General features: G+C 44.2%; 2 protein-coding genes across 4 annotated transcripts; both read left to right on the forward strand.

Annotated features, from left to right (window-relative positions):
* The first annotated feature begins 1371 nt into the window (after positions 1 to 1371).
* ripk2 (receptor-interacting serine-threonine kinase 2) lies at positions 1372 to 9585 on the forward strand. 3 transcript variants are annotated; one of them, XM_030115782.1, is made up of 11 exons: positions 1372 to 1868; positions 2735 to 2888; positions 3370 to 3525; positions 3901 to 4058; positions 4555 to 4604; positions 4704 to 4865; positions 5120 to 5205; positions 6984 to 7085; positions 7172 to 7289; positions 7365 to 7580; positions 7705 to 9585. In XM_030115782.1, the coding sequence occupies exons 1-11, from the start codon at positions 1669 to 1671 to the stop codon at positions 8073 to 8075; spliced, it is 1773 nt and encodes a 590-aa protein (XP_029971642.1). In that variant the 5' UTR covers positions 1372 to 1668; the 3' UTR covers positions 8076 to 9585. The 3 variants fall into 3 exon arrangements, with proteins under 3 accessions (XP_029971642.1, XP_029971643.1, XP_029971645.1); XM_030115783.1 differs by having other exon boundaries at positions 7175 to 7289; XM_030115785.1 differs by having other exon boundaries at positions 6984 to 7019.
* A 1875-nt stretch (positions 9586 to 11460) lies between these two features.
* Positions 11461 to 16581, forward strand: LOC115405191 (Y+L amino acid transporter 2). The gene is made up of 10 exons (XM_030114692.1): positions 11461 to 11578; positions 11727 to 12264; positions 12926 to 13051; positions 13139 to 13283; positions 14325 to 14448; positions 14651 to 14754; positions 14845 to 14941; positions 15020 to 15169; positions 15280 to 15463; positions 15650 to 16581. Exons 2-10 carry the CDS (start codon positions 11745 to 11747, stop codon positions 15742 to 15744), a joined length of 1545 nt encoding a protein of 514 aa, XP_029970552.1. The 5' UTR covers positions 11461 to 11578; positions 11727 to 11744; the 3' UTR covers positions 15745 to 16581.
* Positions 16582 to 21365: the final 4784 nt, after the last annotated feature.

Here is a 21365-nt window from a genome sequence, read left to right on the forward strand (position 1 = left end):
TGTTGTGAAACAGACTACCATGCAAACCCAGTCATGTGCTTCAGTGTGTCCAATCCTCCTGAGCAGGACTGCTGAAAAAAGTGTATCAAACAAACTAAAGAAAGAATTTACAATTGTTGGCACTGAATACATAACCACACCCACACTATCATAACTTAGGACACTGGGACATGAATCATGAATTGAGCAGATGAACTGGATGAATACCTGTAGAGAACAGGGTAGGAAACTCTGGCAATTGCACTGATATCAGGCCATATGAACAATATGGAGAACCTGTATTCACACCAGAGGCGCCAAAAGTCTGTGGGCCAAACCTGGCCTGCAAGAGGCTCCAACCCACAAAACAACCCAGCAAGATTTCAAACCGTCTACTTTTAAACAGTTTTCTAAGGAGTAGCAGCCATAAAACTCAAGCAGAGGTATCAGTGATGCAGCCATAAAAGCTATCTTCCTTATTGCCAGCAAACAAACATGAACCTCAAAGCCTTTTAATCAGGGGGAGTGTGTTAAAACATGGTATAATCCAACAGTTATAGGATGACATTTGTTGGGAAATTTCACTTTTATTTTTCTCAAGAATATGTCCTTAAATTTGACTTCATGTTGAGATTGTTGCAATTTTTTTAAAATTCTAGAGTGTAAATTTATTATAGCACTGTTTAATCAGTCCACCCTGCTCCACATGAAATTAGACTACATGTGGCTCCTGACCTTAAATGTGTTTTACCTAATCCCCAATGGGGCTCTCATGCTACCATGTGCCAAATATGTCGAGAAATAAAGCATGTCTGTCTAGTAGAACGTTCATTAGAAAGAGGATTCTGAAAAATTTATAAACAATTAAATCAGCTAAATTAAAAGGGTTTAACAGTTGAATATGTTGTCTCAAATTATGTGTCACATCAATCATATTTAAAGATTGATATATATATTTATGTTCTCTACTGTCTGAAGTTGGAAGTGGCAAAAAGAGAAGAGATAAGAAACACATATTAGGCAGTAGGTGTGTCCGGATGTGCTGATGTGAATAAGCAGTATTATTTTTAATATTTGACTCTACACGAGGGAGGAAAGCCCCGCGGCCTTCAGGGGAATCCCACACGCCGGGGAAAAAGGTGCGTTCATGCAAAAGTGAAAGAAAGCGCGAATGTGACATTCAGGTTTAATATTATCAGTTTAAACTCTAAACCTTTTCCTCTGTGCTTACATCTGTTAGTGTAATTCGGGATTTTACAGTTGTCAATAAGCGGATTTGCAAAGTAAATAAATTACACCGATTAAAGGCATGCTTAAAAAACAGATGTACGTGAACGTAACTCGCGGAAAAACCAGGAAGTGTGTCGTCATTAGCAACAACAAACCACCTGCCATATATGTCGGCGGAGCTCGGCCGCGCCGCTTCGTGTCGCTCTGACTCCCGGAGTTCGGAGCTCATCATGTGGGGACGTGGAAGTGAGCACGTTTAACCGGCGGCTGCGGGGCGTTTCTCGTCGCTCACCGTGAAGTCTTCATCCTCCGTCTCGCTAGCTTAGCTCACTAGCCACCTCCAACAATATGGCATGCGCGTGAACAAGAGCGCAGCTCCTTGTCGCCCGTTAACGAGAAAGACGCAGTTCTGCTTTCAGAGGCTGACGCCGCGTTGATCAAACCCCCTCGCGAGCTGCCATGGAGTCCGCCGCGGCCGTGGGGTGCATGAACATCGGCAGCCTGACCAGCACCTTGCCGGTGATCCCCTACCAGAAGCTGACCGACCTGTACTACCTGAGCAGGGGGGGCTTCGGCACCGTGTTCAAGGCTCAGCACTCCGACTGGAGGACCACCGTGGCCATAAAGTGCCTCAAGCTCGACTGTCCTGTCGGAGAAAGGTACCCTGGACACCAAACACAACATTCGAGGGAGATTTTAATGTTTTTTTTTCTGGTAATGTGGACGTATGATGGCACGCGTGGATAATTGAAAGTAGGATAGATTAATTTGACAATCTCAGGAGGAGTTAACTGAACTGTGTGTCAAAGCTCCAGGGATTGTATGTGAAGGACGTCCAGTAATCGTGTTATATTTTTAAAGAATCATTTCACATTTTATGTTTAATCATTTTATGTTTAAACAGACTATGAAGTTTCGTTTTTGACAGTTTAGCAGAAACTTCTCAGTCAGTGCAGGATCAGTGAGGCTGTTTCCTCTTCCAGAGTGTCACGCTTCCTTTAACAATATGTTATTCTCTACTCTGATTGTATATCAGTCGTTTGCTCTCTTGTCTTCTCTGTCGTTGTTTTTACTGATTTCTCTAAATGCTTTTTAGCTGTAATTAGAGTCTGACTCATGCAGTCATGATTGTCATATTTACAAGACACAATACGTCTCATTATAATTATCTTAGGAAACAATCAGTCAAATGGATCACTTAGTCAGGTTAAAGCACCACCACCATTATGTGTCTGCAACATAGAGGAAACCGAGACTCTTGACAAGCACTTCTTAGGAGAGCTGTGAGGAATTGATTAATTTCACAGAGGTTTTTACTGTTATCCTGTCTGTACTCTCTGAAAACTGCTGAGTATTTCTCAGGATGAGCCCAAACTCATCATTCACCATGTTGATCGTTTAGTTATTGAAATGTTACCAAACTTGCAAATCCGGAGAAGATTATTTAGTCATATCTGGAATACATGTCGATTAAAAAAAAAAAAAAAAAAATGTATCTTGATCTTTCTATATCTCTGTGTTTCAGGGAGAGAAATTCTCTGCTGAAGGAAGCAGAGGTGCTCCACAAAGCCAGGTTCAACTACATCATCCAGATTTTTGGCATCTGCAACGAGCCCGAGTTCTTCTGCATCATCACGGAGTTCATGAGCAACGGCTCTCTGGACCTGCTTCTCCATGAGGTGACCTGCTGCCGATGCTTCCACAAACTGACTCAGTGCTAATGTTACAGTCTTCATAGGTTTCCCTCCAAAAAAAAAAAAAAAAAAAAAGCCTTAAAAGAATCGACTTCATTCAGTCGTTGTTGTTGCTCGGGTATGTGTTGAGAAAGTGTCTTTGTTCTGCTGATTTTATTTCCTGTTTTTCCAGCATGTCAGAACAACCTTGTATAAGCTATATAATTCCTGTCAGTGCCGTGGCAAACAGAAGTGAAAGTCTTCACAGTCTGGAACCTTCAATCCAAAAAGGGAAAAGATCCCCAATGAAGAATCTCATGCTGGGAAATTCCCAGCTTTCGTAGTTTAGTGTTCCCCCCCTGTTTTTTGTTTGAGCTTTTGCACTGATTTATTTTAAAGCAGTTTAGGTATTGGTTTTTTTTTTTTTTGTTTTTTTTTTGTACATTTCTTTATTTTCATGTATTTTCGTTGTGTTGTGTGTCTGCAGAAGGACATGTATCCCGTTCTCGCCTGGCCTTTGCGTCTGAGGATCCTGTACGAGATCGCCCTGGGGGTAAACTTCCTTCATAACATGAACCCGCCTCTCCTGCATCACGACCTGAAGACACAGAACATCTTATTGGACGGCGAATTTCACGTGAAGGTATGTGTCAGAGACGTATGAGGTCCTGGAAAAACAAGCTGCTCTCCCATTACGAAACACTGAGCGTGATCATGAAATAACAGCAAAAGTGAAACTTGAGTCATCCCATTGCATTCAAATATCTTGAAGTGATCTGGTTTGAGATTAAATTATTCTCAACTTGTTTCTTTTTTTAGAAGTTTTTCAAAAGAAATAATGCTGCTTTCCAATAAGTTGTCTGCATTTCCCATCATATTAGTTTTGTATCTTCACTGGTTAACTTCAACTGCCCGTCAAATTATTGATTAAATCACAGCGACATTGCTGAAATGACTCATTCTTTAACCGCAGCGTTGTCGCATGTTGCTGATTTTGTGATTTTTTCCCCCCCTTCAGATCGCAGACTTCGGCCTTTCAAAGTGGCGCCAGCTGTCAGTCAGTAAAGGCTCCGGGTCCAAGCCCACGGAAATGGGGGGCACGGTGATCTACATGCCCCCCGAGGAATACGAGCCCTCCAAAAGCCGCCGGGCCGACGTGAAGCATGACATGTACAGGTGAGACGCAGCAGAGCGGTCCTCGATGCTCCTGTGTTGTTGACCTGCATTTATTTGACTCGCAGTGGTGGGATTTAGGAGCTTTTCACTTCAGGGTCAGATTCTTTGTGCTGTTGCGTCAGTGTTTGCTCAACAGAATCATCAGTGCTGAGAAATGATCTTTTCCTGCCTGGTTAGTGCAGACATCAGACAAAGCGCTCTTGTGGGGTGGAATTTTTCTCATTCCAGAGCAGCACTGATGAAAACGAGGCCAGCGGCAGGTGAAGTGAAGAACTCCTCTTCTCAGAGAGTGTCTCACTCCCGGGGCTTCGGCTCATGCACTTTCTTGTCAACGTTTGTATTTTTGCAACGTGTCCGCCTGTCTCCGTGCTTCCTCTAATCAGCCTCTATTGTTAGCTGGTAAAGTCCCTCAGGTCTGGAGGGAATTGCCAGTTTCAAGAAGTGATGTAACTCACTCTCCTGGTTCACTTCTCCTCTGTTTCTGTTTTTCCTCCAGCTACGCCATCATTATGTGGGAGGTGCTATCCAGGCAGATCCCATTTGAAGGTAACACGTTTGTTTCTTCTGTTTTATTCTTTTTTTTTTTTCTTTTTTTTTTTTTGTCACTCGGACGCCTGTAACCACTGCTTGTGTTTGTGTGTTTAGAGGTGACCAACCCCATGCAGATAATGTTCAGCGTGCTGCGCGGGATGCGTCCGGACATCAGCCACGACAGCCTGTCGGCCGACATTCCCAGCAGAGACACGCTCGTCCAGCTCATGACCAGCGGCTGGACCGCCAACCCCGACGAGCGGCCCTCGTTTCTCAGTGAGCTCACACTCTGCTGGACACACGGAAGTCAGAGGATTTAGCTTTCAGCAGAAAAGACTCAGAACTTTTCACAGAAATGATGATTGTACTTTAGAACAGGATAATAAACCCTAAAGGGATTGTTTTGTTATCTGGTTTAAGGGGCAGGGAACGAGAAAAAGAAGCTAAATAACCCTGAGCGTGATAAGAGAAGGATTTTTATGAATGTTCAGTCCACTGGGTTAATATTGCTCCTTTTACTCTTTTCTCAGAGTGTTTAATCGAGCTGGAGCCAATGGTGAGGAAGTTTGATGAAATTGACTTTCTCGAGGCGGTGCTAGAAATCAAGAGGTCAAAGGTCAGTCACGAGTCTTCCTGCAGTTCTCTTTTGTGCTAAATGTTTCTGGTATTATTTTCTCAGTGCACGGCAGGGAGAGGTTGAGCTGGATTGAGGCTGAATCAGAGTTTCTCCAGAGGTCAGATAACAACATGTGACCCGGAGCAAAGTAATATCAGGGGGATCCGGTAAAGGCTCCTTCACGCTCCGGGAAGTTCATTTAGACCTCTACTTTTTGTGATGCTGAGCTGGTTGAACCCTGATCAGAGTCTGAACCGCTGGCAGTGAAACTAAAACCAGAGGAACCGGTTTGACTCAGGCGATGCTTCAGACTCTAACTGCCCAACATTACTCCACTGTGTTCGCCTCTGCCTCAGACCTTCAGGGCAGGGACTCCTTTATTTAATGATGCTTGATTCCTGATGGCAGGTGTGTGTGTGCTATTACTCCTGTAAACTGCTGATTATTTGCATATTATCTGAAGTGCTCGGGAATCAGTGCTTCATTTGCATTGACACATCGTCTCTATTGTTTCTGCGTTATCAGCTGCTCGTTTTAGTCGTTTCATTCATAGTATTTCAAAGACTTCAGGCCACAGCGAGGCAGCTGAAAGGCAACACATGTGTAAATGTGATTAGTTGTGGTGATGAGATACAAACTATCACAGGTAAAATATTTATTGATGTCAAATCCGTCCGGCCTGTCGTTTAATCATTTACTCTTTCCAGCGTTGGCTCCAGCTTTATGGTCGCTTTTTACGATCATTTCCTGTTAATACTGCACCTTATTTATCATCTCATCACTGTTTTGTGGAATATTAACCTGAAATCTACTCTTTACTGACGCTATCTTTCGTAGTTTTACCATGAACTCTAAACCTGTGAATTAACCTTTAGCTCAGATCACCTCAGTGAATGAAAATACTCAGTCTGTTCCTACAGTCTCACTTTAGATGTTTTAATAGTTTTCTTTGTTTTCACTCAGTAAATGAGTGCCGACACTGCCATTTATTAACTTTATCAACCGGTTATTCAACAAATGATTCTTTCAAGAAGATACAGAAATTATCGCTGAATCATTAAATGTTTCTGTGTTTGCAATTTTGGGCATCTTGAGCGGTAAATTAGGGAAGGAGGACGACACACGCATTACCACATGAGTCCCGTTGAACACATCCTTCCCCTTTTCAGTCACAGTCTGCATTTGTGTATAAACTAAAGCGAAACTATTGCTGGTGTTAAAGAAACTTTAAACTCTAAAGTAAAAAATGCAATCTGATAAATTCTAAATTGGACTTTTTTGATTTTCTTTCCACTTCATAGTTTGAGATAAGTGCAGTAAAATGCCACAGGTCTAAAAAGCTTGAGTTGTTGATGGAATAGTTTGATCACATCTTTCATCACTTCTAAAAACAATTTGAATATCAGTTTTTTTAAAAGATGGTGATCTAGATTTTTAAGTCGTCTCACAGTTCATAGAAAAACATTCAAAGTCGTAGCAGAGCGCTGCTGTTCTCATTACCATAAATAAAGTGTTGAAGGGAAGCGAGAGCGAAAAGGCCTGGTTTGGTCAGACAGCAGAACGCTTCTGTTCCACAAGCTGTTAGGTCTGGTTTTGGTTTTGGTTTTGTTTATGTCGTGTTTCTACAAATCTTATGTTCCCGTCTGTGTTTTGGTCGCGTGTTTTTCACAGCTTCTGTCACGCGAGGAAGATTTTTTTTTTCTCTCTCTTTTTAGATTCAGCGTAACGCATTTAATCCTTCTGCCAGTCCATAACTTCGTCTTTGTCGTGTTTCACAGCGGATGCAGCGGTCGTGTGCCTGTTCAGCTCAGCCGGTGAGTGAGAAGCGAAACGAGGAAGCGTCTCCGAACCTGCAGGACGACAGGATCAGCTCGTGGCCCGTCAGTCTTCCCTCTCCGGCTGATGCACGCATTATTTTTAAACGGTAGTATTCGCAGGACTGACTGGGTTTGTGTTTGTGCCGCAGCAGGAGAGCTCCACCTCAGGCTCGGGTTCGGGCTCATGCTCCTCCCAGGAGGCGGACATCTCTCTCCCAGGCCTCCTCTCCAGCCACGGCGCCTTCCCCTCCAAACGCAGCGACCGAGGTAACGGCGGCGTCGGCGCCTCCGCCGCTCCAGACGTAGCGTTCAGCCGATTGACGGCTTCTCCCACCGTTTCAGACGCGGAGGGCACTCCGCCGCCAACGCTGGAGCCGCCGCAGTCCCTGGAGGACGAGTATCCGGTCAACAACCTGAACAGCTGCCACAGCAACAGACCCATGAACAATTTAAACATCCCAGTGAAAACTGGCCCGCCCGCCTGCGAGTACGAGACGCTGGCGGATAACTGCCCCCTCAAGCCCCCGGCGCCGCCCCAAGCCCCGCCCCAGCAGCGAGGTATGGCTCGTTAAATAGAACTCCAGAACCTGCGGGTGTCACTTGCAGCAGTCAGATCCGATTAACCGTCTCTGTCCAGCTTTGAGAGGATGTCTGAAGTGGTTTGTGTTTCTTGGTTCTGCAGCGGATCGCTCCCCCCCACTGCAGCCCCCCCTCCCCTCGCGGGGCCCCATCGCCCTGTGGATCGACACGCAGCGCGAGGCCATCGTCTCCCAGATGACGGAGGCCTGCCTGAACCAGTGCCTGGACGCGCTGCTGGCGCGCTCCATGCTGATGCGCGAGGACTACGAGCTGGTGGCCAACCGGCCCACGCGCACCGCCAAGGTGCGCCAGCTGGTGGACCACTGCCACGCGCAGAACGAGGACTTCTGCAGGATCGTGGTGTGCAAGCTGTACGAGAACAAGCAGATGCGGCTGCTGCCGTACCCGGCCGAGATCAGCTCGCCCAGCGCCCCGTCCCTCTCCATGTCCTACAACGTCCCCAGGAACATGTAGCGGCGGCGGCGGCGGCGGCGGCGGCGGCGGCGGCAGCGGTGCGCAGCCAGACTCTCCCAGGTTCACACTACAAGACGGCAGCCCGGCTGGAGAGCAGGTCCCAGACACAGGAGGTTCATAAGGTCAATCTGAGTCCCTTTTCAGCAGAATCAGAAGATTTTTGACTGAATCCATGATTTTATTTTAAAATCTCAGCGCTAATGTGTTTATTTATTCTCCTTTCATTCTGAGTGGATGCCTTTCAAGCTCTCACTCACTTTGGTGTCCCTCCAGTGTTTCTGTTGGTATCAGGAAGACGCCTGTGGAAATACTGCGAAAACCGTCAGAGGTCTCTAATCCCGTTTATGTGCCATTTATGCTTTACCTTCCGCATCATTACAGCTTTCCAGCCTTTAGTAGAGCCCAGAGCCTTGATTAGGTCAGTCCACTGTGGCAGAGTCACAGTGGAGGTTTCTTATAATTCCTGTAACTTTAAACTGGGTTGGAACACTGTTAGACCGTCATCTTGTGGCTCGGGGGAAGGTTTCAATGTCTCCCAGGGCTCCTTTCCTTTCCTCTGTTTAATTGCCCTTGTTAAAGGGAGAAAACAGGAAGTAGAAATCATAACGCACCAACCAGGGTAACAGAGCGGCATGTATCTTTGCACGTGTTCTTTTTTTTTTTTTTTTTTTATAAAGTGGACCAAGCCGAAATGGTTCCTCTTCTCTTTTTAGTAGTAAAGAGGCTTCAGATGCTGCTGGATACTTGCAGGAGTACTGTTCTTCCATGGACTCTGAGCTCAGGCCATTGATCCGACTGGCCTGTAGAATCAAACCGGAGAGAAACACTCCTCCTTTGTAGCAAATCTAAAGTTTACCTCCAGCAGAAAGGAAGTACATAAGCTGTCGATCTCGTGGGTTCATTTTTAATCTTGTACAGTATCTTTTTCTACCGTAGCTTTAGTATCATATTTGCTTAAAATGACAGCAATACACTAAGAAAATGTATTTCCACTCAGTGACCAGTATCACCCCACAAGGCTCAATACTGTTACAGGAGGACAGTAGCATCACTTCCAGCGTAGGAAGTGTGTCAGGTTCATCGGTACGTGTTGTAGTGCTGTCAGTAACGATTTTCAGTCACACCGTATTAACTTCTTTGACAGGATGGAGGAATTTATTTTGTCGTTTGTTTCAGATGAAGTGTGCATGTGTGTAGAGTTGTTTCTATAAAGGCCTTAACGTCTTCATCACTGCCTTCACTTTTCCACTGATCGGTGCTTGAATCGCAATATCACGTTTAGCATTTGACTTTTTTTTCCCCATTACTACAAAAAAGGCCTTGTCTGCTTCAAATTTATTTAATTAATTGAATGAAATTCATTCATTCATTGCCGCGAGGATGCACATGTTTCCGTTCTGCATTTAGCTCTCCAAAGCCAAATTACAGACCAGTGAGGAATGTTGCAAAAAAAAAGAAGAAGAGGAAGAAGAAGCTGCAGCGCACCATGCTTAATGTCCGCTCTCTGACACACAGGCTCATTTAAATAACAGTAGATCAATATGATTTCGTCCGTTGGGGCTTGCATCGGACTGTCTGAATGCTGTAACTCATTCTCAGATTTTGGTTTGAATTCCTGCGACGTGCAGAAGCTTTGAACACATATCGGAGAGAGAGGAGGGAGCAATGGAAAGCCTAAATATGTTGTGACATATTTGTAATGTAGATGATAGTTTCATCTTTTTTTATACATCCATATATATTTTTTTCATCTGTGATCTTGTTGAAATGTCATGCATTGTTTCAGTGAAGTGTTAATTCTCTATTTGTGACGCTGGCCTGGTTTAGAGCCGGTGTTGATATCAGTCTCCTGATCTGCAGTTAGGATGTGTTGCAGTCGTGTAGCTGTGGGTTCAACTGGAGTTACCTTATTATTATTATTATTATTATTGTATCAGTTTCTTCAATAAAATTGTTTTTCTGTTTTTACTTGTGCCTGCGTTTAGATACTATGCACAAAGTGTGTCACATTCTGGTAGACTGCGAGAAGTGTGTTTGGTCCCCTCCCATTCTTTTAGATTCATAGAGCTTCCAGAAGAAGGGTTTGTGATTTAAAAAAAAAACGTGAGTTCAATGAAAGCCCTTGAGTCACAAACTTAAAACTGTTTGTTTTGATGAAATATAAGTAATATTTCATTGAAGTTTAGCTCCTACAGTGCAGCTGTTTGTGGTGCATGTAATGACAAGATCCGACCGCTGGATGGCATCACCTCTATCCATTTACTTTAGAGGACTTGATGAAGAGGTAAATGCTGATCATCGCACGTTGAAGAAAGCCCAGTTATTCCTTAGATTCATCCTGTTGTGAATAAGACTTGATGTCAGGCATGATGGAGAAGAATCAGTTCTTTCTCTGAGACAGCAGGAGTGAAGCTGCTGCTCTCATATATCATCTTTACTACATCTTTGTTACTGTAATATAAAGGGTTTATGTCAATTGCATAATTGATAATCGTGCATTGTTAGTTATATTATATACATTTATCAAACATTCTCACAGGTACTGCTGCAGCTGCTGCACCTCAAACTAATTCAAGTGTCAGTATGTACATTAATCAATCCTGTGAGTGAACCATACGACAGTTTTTGTTTCTTTGACATATGAGGGTGTTTCATACCAGCTTCAGATTGTTCAAATATCCTTAGATAACTCTTTGGTCAGTTAATCATCAGTCTAAATATTGTGAGATTTCAGGTTAAGATATTTTCATGACTTGTTGAGAGGTATATTTTAGCTACATAGTAGTAAACACTCCTAAAATATTGCATTTGGAATTTGTTTTATATGTGTTAATGTCATTTTCAGTTTATTCGAGTGCTGAAGAAGCGTGAGAAGATGTTGGTGTTTTCACTTCATGTTGACATTTCCTCAAATTGTCAGTTCAGTTTTCAGCTTTCAGCCAACGTCACATTTCCCAGCCCGGGGTCAGACATGAGCCGCTTCCCCTGTCGTGAGGGTCAGACTGACGAGCTTCTCTTGTCCACATGTTGTGGAGAAATCATTACACTCGGGGTCCACAGCCTCTCAGTCTGTCCTTGTTCGTGCCTGAAGGAGTGACGGATAGTGACAGCTGCCGGGACAATCCCCCCCCCATGTGAAGACAGCGAACTGCAGCACACAACTCATTATTCCCCATAACGCGCTCTCTACCCTATAGCCTGCATACGGGGTCGACGGGAGCTTGGCTTTCTCTGTATTCGCTGTTTAAGTCTCTCCTGGGGGCAGAAATGAGGTCTGCTCGTCTCTGAAAATAGCACAGGGGGGAACACGAGAGAGCGGCTCGCCTGCTGCTGGAAAAACACAAGTTGTGAGTTGTGCTGGCCTGCAGGGATTGCAACATCGACCGACTGCTGCTACCTGTCAGACATGAACTCTCCACCGTCTGAGGGCTGATTTTTCAGGAGATCCCGGGAGAAACTGAATGCTCAGTTGGACAAAGATTTGCTGATCCTCTTCAAACAAGGCACGTTTACTCTGTTATATACTAATCTATGCTGATTTATAGTCACAAACTGTGAGCTGTGTGTTATATCTGTGTTGTTTTAAAACCATGTATTGAATAAGTGTGTTTAAATTAACTGTCATATTGAATTGTTGTCCAATAACTTCAGATCAGCACTGCTGGATCCATGGAGGATCTCCGGCTGAAGATTGGAGCGGTGTCACAGACAATATGTCCCAGTCCACAGGCTCCGTCGGAGGAGGACTTAAAGGTCCCGAATGGTGGGAAAGAAGACAAAATGCAGATGAAGAGGGAAATTTCCCTGGTCAACGGGATCTGCCTCATCGTGGGGAACATGATCGGTTCTGGGATCTTCGTCTCGCCAAAGGGTGTCCTCATGCACACCTCGTCTTACGGCCTCTCGCTGCTCATCTGGGCTCTTGGAGGCATCTTCTCGGTGTTTGGCGCTCTGTGCTACGCCGAGCTCGGCACCACCATCACGAAATCCGGAGCCAGCTACGCCTACATCCTGGAGTCCTTCGGCGGCTTCCTGGCCTTCATCCGCCTGTGGACGTCCATCCTGCTGATCGAGCCGGCCAGCCAGGCGGTGATTTCTCTCACGTTCGCCAACTACCTGGTGGAGCCTTTCTACCCCACCTGCCAGCCTCCGTATGACGCCGTCCGGCTCATCGCCGCAGCCTGCCTCTGTGAGAAACCCTCTCAGCATCTCACTAAAACAACAACCACAGCAGGGTTTTAATTAAGAGAGTGACAATTGCATTTTTTTTTACACCAAACATTATCTATTTTTTATTGGCATCCAGTTTGGCATCTTCTCAATTTGATTACAGTGTCTGATTTGTAGGCTTGTTTCAAGCTGCAAATTGATCCAAATTGACAGCCTAACATTTTAAATGCTGAGTTTGCAAAACACAACCAGACATGAATCAGTTTAAGAATCATGGTTGTTTGCATTACCTATAATCCCTGAGCTTTGGTACAGCTTGTTTTGGAGAATAGTATCAGGCATGAATGAGAAGGCACCCCGATATCCCCAGTGAACTGTCCATTAAGGACGGTATGGTCCATGGAATCAGACGGCGGACGAGGCATCTGCTATAGTTAGTCTGTCAGTGCTGTAAAAATTCCAGTGTGGTTCACGGCCTGTCTTTGTGCAGCGAAGACTGTAAGCAAGAAGCGGTATTTGGGTGAAGGAGCGATAATGGCACGAGTCCTCACGTGCTCTGCCAAGAAGAGAGGCTGCACAGGCGAGATGTGGTCCATGTGACCGAGGAGAGAGGCAGCCCTAAGGAGGAAGAAGTTTTAAGAGCTGATTCATTTGTGGTTTTTATCCTCTGGTGTCTCCAGGTATCCTCATCTTCATTAACTGTGCCTACGTGAAGTGGGGGACTCTGGTCCAGGACGTCTTCACATACGCCAAACTCATGTCGCTGTGCCTTATAATCACTGTGGGAATCCTGAAAATATCAACAAGTCAGTAAAGAATAAATGCACTAATTCTGTGTTGCACACATGAAGAGACAGTCACCATGTGCTTTAATCTGGGACATGTCTGCGTAGGAGACCCAGAGAGCTTCGACAATGTGTTTGAGGACTCCTCCAAAGACCCCGGAGCCATAGCTTTGGCCCTCTACTCAGCGCTCTTCTCCTACTCTGGCTGGGATACACTCAACTTTGTGACTGAGGAGATCCAGAATCCAGAGAGGTGATCCAGTTTGATCAAGTATAATGGAGCACTCTGATGAGCTATCAGTTACTCAGTGTGGTTACAAGGTGTTTTTAATTCGGAATTTGTTTATTCTGAATCAAGTAATTCGGAATTATATTCATGAGCGTCGTGTTTAAATGGGAAAAATGAAGGATTAAATCCTCTATCAGGCCGGGGTCTGTGAAACGTTCTGATTGGACAGGGCGGCTGTGACGTACTGATGTCTCCCGGAAGTAAACGGCGTTTTTCTCTTCTTTGTCTCTCGACTAACTTTGACGCTACAGCTTTGAAAATGTCCGCGTTGTTAAGCGCCCGTCGATCCGCTCGTTTTATTATATCAAATTCTTCTAAAACTGCCGTTAAATAAATCGTCTCCGTGAAAGTCGAAACGCAGACCGCGGGCCGCCATCTTGGGAAATTGCTCATCAAAATGGAGCATGCAAGAAGTCGCGCCTAATTAGTAAACGATTCCTCTTCCAAAGAAACAAACAGAAACGGGTTTATTGCCAAGTACAGTAGCCTATAAGAGGAATTTGTTTTGGTGGAGGTTCAAGCATGGACAAAAGAAGGGACAGATTTAAAAAGGCACAAGTTGAAATATAAATAGGAGGAATTAAGACACAAACAAATGACATAATAGCAATAACAACAATAAATAAATACATCGATGGAGAAAGGAGAATAAACCCGCTGATGTATTTGTATTTGAACAATTCTAACAAAAGATTTCAGGCGTTTACATTATCATTTTAAAGTGGGATTAGACTTTATTCAGATTTCTAGAGTAATAAAAAGTCCCTCGTAAACACACTGAATGTCGTTTTTCTTTTAACTTTTGATACTGACATCAGTTCCAGTTGACTGTTGGGTTTTGATTCTCAAGATGAGCTTTAACTCATTTTGCCAGTCTTCTGTTATTCTTGCATCCTTTTTTGCTTAGCCTCTCTCTCTCTCTCTCTCTCTCTCTCTCTCTCTCTCTCTCTCTCTCTCTCTCTCTCTCTCTCTCTCTCTCTCGCTCTCCATGTTTTATTCTTGTAGAAATCTGCCCCTGGCCATCGCCATATCCATGCCCATTGTGACGATCATCTACCTGCTGGTCAACGTGGCGTACTACGCTGTTTTAGACAAGCCAGCTCTGTTGGCCAGTGACGCTGTTGCTGTGGTGAGTCAGAAACATCAGACACCTCAGAGAGATAATTTACTCTACAGCTAAATATAGGTTCGCTCTACTTAAGAATAGTTGGCCTGTGCAGTTTGCCTTGAGAGTTCAGAACAAGACTTCTGAAACTGAAGCAAAGGTAGATGATGAATGATGCTGAATGTTGGACTTTCACCATCGGAGCCTTTAAATTCTCACCTCACAGACGTTTGGAAATGCGGTGCTGGGGCCCTTCAAGTGGATCATCCCCGTCTCGGTAGCCATGTCCTGCTACGGCGGACTTAACGCCTCCATCATTGCCGCCTCTCGGTAAGAGGAGACTCCTGATCGGTGCTCATGCTGTAATAAAACCTAAAGAGAGTTTTCTCCTGGTAACCACCCGCCTCGCCGGCCGTGCAGGTTGTTTTTCGTCGGAGCCAGAGAGGGCCACCTCCCTGACAGCCTGAGCCTGATCCACCTGAAGCGCTACACGCCCATTCCTGCCCTGCTGTTCAACGTGAGGAACCCTGGGAAAGGACCGTCTGCACTGTGAGGGTTCAGCAGTGTGGTAACTCTCTGCTTTTGGGCGCTGCAGGGACTGATGGGGCTGATCTTCCTGTGCGTGGAGGACGTCTTCCAGCTCATCAACTATTTCAGCTTCAGCTACTGGTTCTACGTGGGTCTGTCTGTGGTCGGCCTCATATACCTGCGCATCACTCAGCCAGACAGACACAGGCCCGTCAAGGTGCATCGCTTTCTACTGTTCAACATGAATATATTCACATGTACGCAGTTTACCTGTAGTGTGTGAAAGAGATGATCATGAAACTCATGTGTGTGCTCTTCTGTTCACAGCTGTCCCTCTTCTTCCCGTTCATCTACTGTCTGTGCAGCCTCTTCTTACTGATCGTCCCGCTGTACGAAGACACCATCAACTCCCTCACAGGAATCGGCATCGCGCTGTCCGGAGTGCCGGTTTACTACGTGACCATTTATATGCCTGCGGAGCGGAGGCCCAAATTCATTCGCAAACTCAATGGTAGGATTTGCTCTGATATCTGAATCTCATGCTGAAATCTGATCATCAGTTTAGAATCTTGTTTGTGTTGTTTTCCATGTTTCCCAGGCTAAGTATTTTTATATCACTCTGAAATGATCTTATCAGAGAATCTGACACCACTCCTCTCTCCTCCCCTCACCTTCCCTCCTCTCGTGTCTTTTCCAGCCTTTGCCACCAAATACACCCAGATCCTGCTGTACTGCTGCCTGACTGAGTTTGACACTGAAGATGAAACACAAGTAAACAGTAAGACGCAGTAAGAAACAGACAGAAGCCATCTTTCCTCAGTCACCGGCTGACCTGAAGCCTTTTTTTCCCCGGAGTGTGGCGGCGAGGCGCCGGCTCTCGCCGCATTTCAGAGGATTGCTCCTGCAGGCCTGCGACTCTAATGACTTACCAAGAGGGAGCGATCATCTGGGACGCTACAAGCTGCCAAGGCAGTTGACTGTTTTTTTGGAGAACAAGGAGAATCGTTGAATCATGTGAGAGTCTGAAGTTTTATTATTGGAAGAGAATATCTGCAGATGTGTGTCAATATGCCGCTTCACCCTGAAGCTGTTGAAGCTCCTCTTCTTTCTCCAGTTTTTTTTGTTTCAGTGCGTATTTTTAGTTTGTCTCAGACAGATTTCCACCACCGACTCCTTCTCTGCACTGTGTCTGATACGATCCGGCAGCAGTTTCTTTGAGTTGTTTGCACCATGTTGCCTTTTCAGAGCAGGTTTTTGGAGGCAAAACATCTTCTGCTACCAGGAGAGATTTTTTTTCTTTTTCTTCTCAGAAACTTCTCTCTTGAGCTTTGTGCTCAGTGGAGATCCACCCATAAATCAACAACTGCTGTGAAATGAAATGATGATAGTGTTACTTATTCAAAAAAGTTTCTGCCAAAGGCCTTTTTCACAAATGACTGTTTTAACTTTTTAATGTCTATTTACATGTCCGATCCCCTCAGTCAGGAAAGAATTTGAACTTGTCTATGAAAAATTGAGGGTTTTTTTTATATGTTGAGAGATCTTTAGTTGTGTTTTTCATGGTGGGGAAAAAGTGTTAATGTGGTAATTTACCATTGTGTATTTCTATTAAACTGCAGTTGCAAGAGATTTTTCATTGTTTTTAACTTAAAAGTTCCTCTTAAAGTTTGTTTTGACGATGATCCACAGACAGGAAAACAGGGCTCATAAGAATACATTATTAATTTATTCTTAATTTTTTTGGGGAATAGTTAATTTCATTTGTTTTATTCATCAGAAAACATTTCTCCCGTGAAAACTGAATAAATCTCACATTAATGCACATCTCAGTAGCACAACAAGGTTCTTTATATTAAAAAAAAATACATGAGCAGCGACTGCGAATGAACAACTAGAAGAAAAAACATAATAAGTAATGCAATGCAAGAGTTAAAGTTATATTAGCTCGGTTGAAAGACAGCAGCAAACAGGCTTTAGAAAATAAGTTGGTGCTTATATATTAACGTCCAGGTTCATAACGCAACATATGTTAGTGTGCAACACCTCATATGTGTTGTTTTGTGAGAGGATGATTTTGACAGAAAATATTCACCTGAGTCAGTTTGAGATTTCATAACTGAATAAAATGATTATGACCAACAAGATGGAAGACAGCAGAATAAAAAGAGCAAGCGGGATCAGTTGTGGGCTCGACCCTCTTTCGACACGGTGCAGTTGATGGTGTCGAACCCGGGGCAGATCCACTTGTTGCTGAACTGCTTGTATCCTTCAGCATCGACCAGCTTGCTCCCTGAACAGAAACAGAAACCGAGCTCTTCAGTCTGACGTTCACAGCTTCGCTCCACTTCAAGTGTGACGTTGTCTGACGTTTACCGTCCATCAGGTTCTGCAGGCTGCAGAAGTTTGTGCCGTTGTCTGCCGGATCTTTGGTGAAGTCAGACACTGCCTCCCCCTGCAGGAAACATGGCACGAAACACTCGATTCAAAAATACACCTTATTCCAGGTTTCAGTGCAACATCTGTCCATATTTCTGTGTGAAAGTCCCAAAGTTTAGAGTAAACATTTGAGGAAATTTAGGTTCGATTTAAAAAAAGCAGCTCTGATGGTGGCGGTGTGGAGGATTTTCAGGAAGAGTTTCACTCACAGTCACTTTGCAGACCGTGGACTGCTCCAGCAGAAACTGAAGGTCGCTCACGGTCCTGGTCGCTGGAGACGTGTGTGTGGCTTTGATCAGGTAGGGGCTGGACGACACCAGCTGGCAAACACATTGCAAAAACGTCAAGTCTGGAGGAAGTCAGGAGGAGCGGCACTGTGGGGCAGCGGTTCGCTCCGCCACTTTTCCACTCGGCAGTCAGAGGTCAACAAGAGAAAGAGCTGTCAGAATCTGAAAGGCCTGGAGAGTTGAGCTGCGCCTGCTGCTGCTACAATAAAAGTTATTGGTTATTTCTCATGTAGTGAGTTGAACCGGGTGTTTGTGTTTTCTGACCTCATAGGAGCATCGCTCCCCTGCGTACAGGCAGCTCTGCCTGATCTGCCAGGCATTGATCTGGTACACCAGCTGTTCATAGACGTCGCTGCATGAAATGCCAAACAGCCTGCAAAAATATAGGTTTTCTCATTAATAAGGGTGTTACAGAATCGAGAGTCTTCCCTATTTACAAGAGATAAAATAATCTGCTAATCCTCATGACTAATGTGAGTCTTCTGGGTCTCCTGCTTCAAATCTAACAGGCAGGAGAAAAGCTCTGACATGCATCTGACCCCAGAGAGACCATATCATCTGTTTCCAGTCACATGCTGCAGCGTCTGGTCTGGAGGCAACAGAAGCAGCTCGGACAGGAGAAACCGGACTCAAAATAATGTCTAACAGTGGAGGAACAAGCCCCTTTTAAAACCAGCTAAATAAAAAAAAAAAGGGGTTAGAAACATCATCAAAATCATGCATGAGTAATCCATAAAGATGGGAGTTACCATTTGATTTTGCACTGCGCTGTTCGGTCGGCCAGAGAAAAGGTGAGTGATGCTCCCAGGATGGCAGCTGATGCTAAAAGGAGGAATCTCAGGTCCATCCTGGAGGCAGGTGTTCGAGTCTGTCTCTGTTGAGGTGGACGTCTGGACGTCTGGACGTCTTCTGGATGTCTGCAGGATCTGCCCCGGGCGTTATAAAGCGCAGTACACGGAGTCATGTGGGAAACTGGAGAAGTACCCACATCGATTAACCACGGAAGCAGAGATAGAAGCAGGAATGTAACACAAAACACACACTTATTATACAATTATGCACAGCTGGACAGACTTCATGTTGACCTAAATGAAGTATTAGTACTGTTGTGCTACTGTGGGAGGAAATCAAAGAGCTCAGAGGAAACCTACATACACACAGGGAGAACATGCAAACTTCACAAACAAAGGCTGAGAAGCCTTTTAAATGAGGAGTCCATCTTCCTCTTTATTTGCATGCGTCAGATCATGTAATCTAGTTTCAACACATTTCATGTGATGCAATTACCAAGAACCATGTGCAGCAGGATGGAGGCACCAGCTGTGAAGTTCAGAGTTTGACACATTTTTTTTTTTATTAAATTCATTTACTCTGTTTCTGTAAATATAGAAAATAAAGAAATCGTGCTTTGATCATTTTAATCATCCATCAATTTATTTGATCAGAAAATCAGTGAAATCAATGAATCAAATCAGTAATTCAGTCAAGTGGCGAGAAAAGTCTTCTGTACAGGTAACCAGGAGGGACTGTGGAGATGCTCTTCAGCGTCAGAGTGAAGTTCTGATCCGGGTCCAGCTGCTGGATGAGTTCATGAAGCTGAAAGACAAACTGCATTCAGATACTCATTTACTCAGGATCGATCGTCAGCATTTGAGGAGATAAAGGAGAGTTACCTGATTTAAAACTGGAGTAATCGTTGTTGCAGTCATTTCATGAGCCGACTGAACTGTTGCCTGAAGGATTACCACAACTGCACAAAAAAACAAGGGATGAAAAAACTATGAACATCATATTTACGTGATTCAGTTGTGATTCAAAAGCGCTCTTGCCTCTGTTTGTTGAATCAGGCCTGGGCAGGACTGTAGTTGGCTTCAGACTCTGTGACAGAGGAGTGATATCCACGTTTTGGACGTCTGGGGTCAAAAAGGGAAAGGAGTCTGAGAAAAAAAAACACACCAAATGTAAGTTTAGTACGTCGACTGGCAGCGTCTTCTGGGAATACTCTGGATGCTGTTCTCACAGGTCTGTGCAGCACATGAAGGCAAACATCCAGCAAGCAGGATCAGCAGCAGCATGGTCAAATTTTGCTCCCAAAGCAAATCAAACGGGTTAAAACAAAACGTGGAAAAGTGTCCGATCGGTGTCCGAAGAGCTTCTGGCTCCTGTAGCTGAAAACGAGAAGCAGACTCCTTTATACTGAGGGTGTGGAATGACAGCGACAATACAGCAGCAGTACAGCAGCAGTACAGTGACCCTGGAAGAGTCAACAGAGGCAGAACAGTGGAGGGAGGGACGCGGAATCAAGCTTCAGCGATAAAGGAAACACCTGACCCAGTGATTCAACACCAACACGATCCAGCCGCTGGGTTTACAGTCCATCCTGACAGTCATCCCAGCATTTAACCAGTGAAGCGGGGAGACACAGGATTCAAACTCACAAACTACAGTATGCTGCAGCAACCACCCGCCTGCTGAGTTGTTTAACTGAAAATAAGCAAATTTAAATGGTAGCATGACCCTTAGTTTGCAGAAAACTACTTGTCCTGAAATATGGCGCAACACACCCGAAAAGAAGTTTTGATTTTTAAAATGTTTGTTTTTTGTTTCACTCAAGTTCAGAATTTGATCAAATTATGTACTAAATTTAAGCGTTTGGCTCTTTTATTAGACATGACTCTATCTTCACTGGACAATGAGAACAGACTCAAAGAAAAAGAACTGCAAGGCGGGGGTCAACATTCACTTTTATTAAATTTTCAAATTGATCACCGTTGTCTGGATGTTGAAATAACATTGTTTTTCAACTTATATATTTCATCAAATTTTTTAAAAGTCAGAATTGTAAAAATACTGATGATCAGATACATCTAAAACATGTTGTTATTTCAATGTTGAATCCACAGTGAGTCAACAACACAACTTCATCCATTTAGTGTGAGCGTTGGTTTCATCAACTGACACTATTTCAACTAATCTTAATGTTTTAAGGTCAGTCGAATGCCAGCATGGCAAACTTTTACAACAGAAAACACACAGATGGAAACATCCTTCTCCGTCATGTACTGCAACAGTGCACAAGATCTTTGCATTTCTGCTGGATTTCATGCACATGACCTTTAAAATAGCAATTCTATAAAGTGTTGTGTCTACAGGACTGTAACTGTAATCAGTCTGGCATCATTACGCAGAGTTGTTGTGCTCTGGAATTTATTGTGCTCCAATACTTCCTCCAATGATATTCTCTCTCTACGATCAAACAAACAAATATTAAATAAACATTTTTATTCTTAAAGGAATCATCCCAGGTTGGATCGATCTCCACAGCTGTGCAGCCGTGCTAACAGCTAACTGCTAACTGCTAACTGCAGGTCCGACACAAACAGCACCAGTCAACAGAAATGCACTGTACCCACTGCAAAATGCTTCAAATTGAGAAGTTTTATAGGGACATCAATTCAATTCTGGTGTTGTTAGTTTGGAATTCGTTTATTCAGAATTAAGTAATTCAAAATTACATTTATTAGCTTCCTGCTTACATGGGGAAAATGAAGGATGAAGTCCTTGATTGTGTGTCACTCAGCAGTAATAAACCTCCACCATCCAGTCCAGTGTAGAGAAGACTTTAAAATATAGTGAGGAAGAAATTAGTATCCACAAAAAAATTCACACGCAGAATGGTCACCTTCTGAT

The sequence above is a fragment of the Salarias fasciatus genome, chromosome 18 (genome assembly GCF_902148845.1).
Source record: "Salarias fasciatus chromosome 18, fSalaFa1.1, whole genome shotgun sequence".
Classification (NCBI taxonomy): Eukaryota; Metazoa; Chordata; class Actinopteri; order Blenniiformes; family Blenniidae; genus Salarias; species Salarias fasciatus.

Excerpts from the sequence above, each read along its gene's own strand:
- ripk2 (XM_030115782.1), top strand. The coding sequence starts at position 1,669 with ATGGAGTCCGCCGCGGCCGTGGGGTGCATGAACATCGGCAGCCTGACC. Across the intron at positions 4,605-4,703 it reads CAGGCAGATCCCATTTGAAG|AGGTGACCAACCCCATGCAG; the intron begins GTAACACGTTTG and ends TTGTGTGTTTAG. Across the intron at positions 7,581-7,704 it reads AGCCCCGCCCCAGCAGCGAG|CGGATCGCTCCCCCCCACTG; the intron begins GTATGGCTCGTT and ends TTGGTTCTGCAG.
- LOC115405191 (XM_030114692.1), top strand. The coding sequence starts at position 11,745 with ATGGAGGATCTCCGGCTGAAGATTGGAGCGGTGTCACAGACAATATGT. Across the intron at positions 12,265-12,925 it reads CATCGCCGCAGCCTGCCTCT|GTATCCTCATCTTCATTAAC; the intron begins GTGAGAAACCCT and ends TGGTGTCTCCAG. Across the intron at positions 14,942-15,019 it reads TTCCTGCCCTGCTGTTCAAC|GGACTGATGGGGCTGATCTT; the intron begins GTGAGGAACCCT and ends TGGGCGCTGCAG.